This window comes from Cyprinodon variegatus, unplaced genomic scaffold (genome assembly GCF_000732505.1).
Source record: "Cyprinodon variegatus isolate N-32 unplaced genomic scaffold, C_variegatus-1.0 Scaffold298, whole genome shotgun sequence".
Classification (NCBI taxonomy): Eukaryota; Metazoa; Chordata; class Actinopteri; order Cyprinodontiformes; family Cyprinodontidae; genus Cyprinodon; species Cyprinodon variegatus.
In genome coordinates this window covers 528,468-531,229 of record NW_015150751.1, presented here as the reverse complement: position 1 = coordinate 531,229, position 2,762 = coordinate 528,468, and the positions used below count along the sequence as shown (strand labels likewise).

Sequence of the window (2,762 nt, the reverse complement as noted above, 5' to 3'; positions counted from 1 at the left end):
TATAGTTACTATATTTGGGCAAAAATGGCCGCTCCCAGACGAAAAACTATTGTTTTTTTACTGATTAACGCTAAATTCATTAAATCACGTCGAACATATTAGCTTTAGGTCTAAATAATGATCCATTGATCATTCCTTGCTGACTGGACTTTTCCTTTAATAAAACAATAGCTGAAGTTGGGACCCGGTCCTCACCTCCATGCCCAGCCGGATGTCCTCCAGCACTCCGTCCACCACGTGGATGCCCACGTCCTCCTGGTAGGCCACCAGGCCGGCCAGCAGGTTGGCCACGCAGTGGATGCTGTTGTACTTGACGTTCCAGATGTTGATCATGCAGCAGATCAGGTAGCCCTTCACTTCGGGGTCCTGCCACGGCAGCTTGCGCATCTGCCTCAGCACCTTCTCCGTGGTCACCTTGGACAGGTCCTTGTAGAGCAGCTTACGGATGTACTCCTGCAGCGGCGGCCTCTTCTTCTTCACGGCCTTCTCTATGGGCGGCGGGTTGCAGTAGTAGTAGGCGTTCTCCACCATGGTGACGTAGCGGGCGTCCAGATGCTGCGCCTGCTTCTTACGCATCATTTGTTCCTGCGGAGCAAAGAGGATCGGACTGAACATCGACTGAAACGTCGAACTGGGACAGAGATGGTGAAATGAGAACGTAGCTGCTGCAGCAAAAGCTAAACCTTCCTTCTGATCAGCGACAGCAGGTTTATAAGCTAACCAGAGGTAAGGCTGTGATAATGTTCTAGAAGCTAAATGGGATCAGCACTGACCAACAGGACGCTGGTCCGCAGGTGAGAGTCTGGCGACCTGAACAGGAAGCGGCCGCAGGTCTCCAGCAGGGTGCAGGCCATCTCGATGTGGTGATGGGTGAAATCAGACAGCAGCATCTGTTGGCACACAGATTACAGCTCCAACTGACAAACATTTACAGAGCTCTTATTCTAATTTGAAAACCTTTTTTTATAAGATGGATTCGTCTTCAGACGTGTTTGCGTCTGAGCGGAGAGGACGTTCCCACATCTGGATCCAGACTGATTAGACCCGAGCCTCTGGTTCGGACTCACCTTCAGGCAGTGAAGAGTGTCCGTCTTTGAGAACATCTTGAACTTGGACAGCTCCCCGATGAATCGGACTGTCTTGTTCTTTGTCTCGATGTTGATCTGGTCCTTCTTACGGATCTAAAACCACCAAATTCAGATGGAAAACTTTTCTTTTAACTTTTCTTTCTTAAACAACTGAAACATTTTTAAGCTGAGAGGAATATTTCTGTGCATTTTATTGCATAAATTCAATTGCAAATTCTATATAAGACCAAAAACTAATATTAACACTAAGAGCGCCCGTTGACCCTGCAGAAAGCAATTTATTTTAGTCTCGTTGGTGCAATAAAGATCCAGTGAAGCTTAGGATTTAAAGGAAATGAAAATGGCCTACATGGAAGCGGAAGTCTCCCTTCAGCATGGAGCAGAGATCCTCGGCCACGTCAGACATGCAGGGATGCAGCGTTGCCACCAGGCGAGAGTAGAAAGGCAGGAGATCCAACCTGAAAGATCAGTCAGTCATCTTAAAACAAAAGCGCAGAGTGATAGCTCCTCTTTGTGGAGGTTCTGGGTATGAGACATCAATTCAAAATCCTTCCTTTAATGGGTGGCTGGCTAACCTCTGCCTGGGGACAGTGAACAGGGCTCGGACCAGCTTCCTCCTGTTGGATTTGGTGTTCATGTTCATGCAGAAGTCCATTGCAGCCTGAAAAAGTAGAGAACAGCAACATGTTTGATGTTTTCCAACCCGTCCACCTGCTGCAGCAGAGATAAGGCTAAAGCATGTCTGGAATGGTTCAGAAACAACCAGAGCTTCTTCACCTTGTCTATCAGGTCCCTGTTGACACAGTTGGGCAGCTGCTGGATGAAGGCGTCCACAATCAGCTTCAGGTGCGATCCTGTGTTTGCCTCCTCGTCTTCTTGCTCTGCAGATGAAATTATTATCAGAAATGTCAAAACAAAAAAAATCAATATAGATGAAGAAAATAAACTATTTACTAAAAGTAATGGAGGCACAATGAAGCAAGTACTTCATAGTTTGTGGAACCGGTTGTTTTACACATGCACCTTCCAGATTGCTATCTGGGTTTTTTTCCAACAAAAATACCAAGACTGATGTCCTGAACTCACTAAACCTCCCCAAGCCTTGTATGAGAAGATGCTGTAAAACAAGTAAAAAACTGGATGAGAGCAATAATTATGAGATAATATCTCATAATTACGAGATCCGTATCTCGTAATTATGAGATAAGCTGTCTGATTTATTTTTTCTTTGGTGAATTCAATACGCTTGAGTCCATTTCTAGTAGTTTGGACCAAAAACCTCAAATTACAACTTGTCACAGAATTCAAGTACTTTGGCGGGATACTTGATTACACTTTGACCTTTAAAAATCATATCAAAAAACTTGCCAATACTTTAAAATTCAACCTTAAAAACTTTAACACTTGGTGCTGCTAGAATTGTTCTCCACTCAATGATTTTATCTCACATTGAATACTGCATCACAAGTTGGTCTCTCACCACAGTTACAAATTTAAAATTAAATTAATCACTGTGCAAAAAATCTCTAAAAGTGTTTGACCAAAAACACAATTCTTTCCATGTACGGTATGTAATATTTTAAATAAGTACAATCTTTTAAATGTTGAAAATGTTATAAATTTTTAGGGATGCACGATATAATCGGCCTTAAAACTGAATATCGGACATCGGCC

The 2,762-nt window shown here is 43.6% G+C and overlaps 1 protein-coding gene across 2 annotated transcripts in view; it reads right to left on the bottom strand.

Annotated features, from left to right (window-relative positions):
- Positions 1–2,762, bottom strand: part of upf2 (UPF2 regulator of nonsense transcripts homolog (yeast)) — a 24,281-nt gene that overhangs the window by 15,437 nt on the left and 6,082 nt on the right. For both annotated transcript variants that reach the window (XM_015383942.1, XM_015383943.1), the window contains 6 exons: positions 1,866–1,969; positions 1,664–1,749; positions 1,438–1,546; positions 1,068–1,181; positions 774–890; positions 196–585 (listed from right to left, as the gene is read on the bottom strand). In XM_015383942.1, the coding sequence (XP_015239428.1) occupies positions 196–585; positions 774–890; positions 1,068–1,181; positions 1,438–1,546; positions 1,664–1,749; positions 1,866–1,969 (920 nt within the window). The remainder of the gene's footprint in view (positions 1–195; positions 586–773; positions 891–1,067; positions 1,182–1,437; positions 1,547–1,663; positions 1,750–1,865; positions 1,970–2,762) is intronic.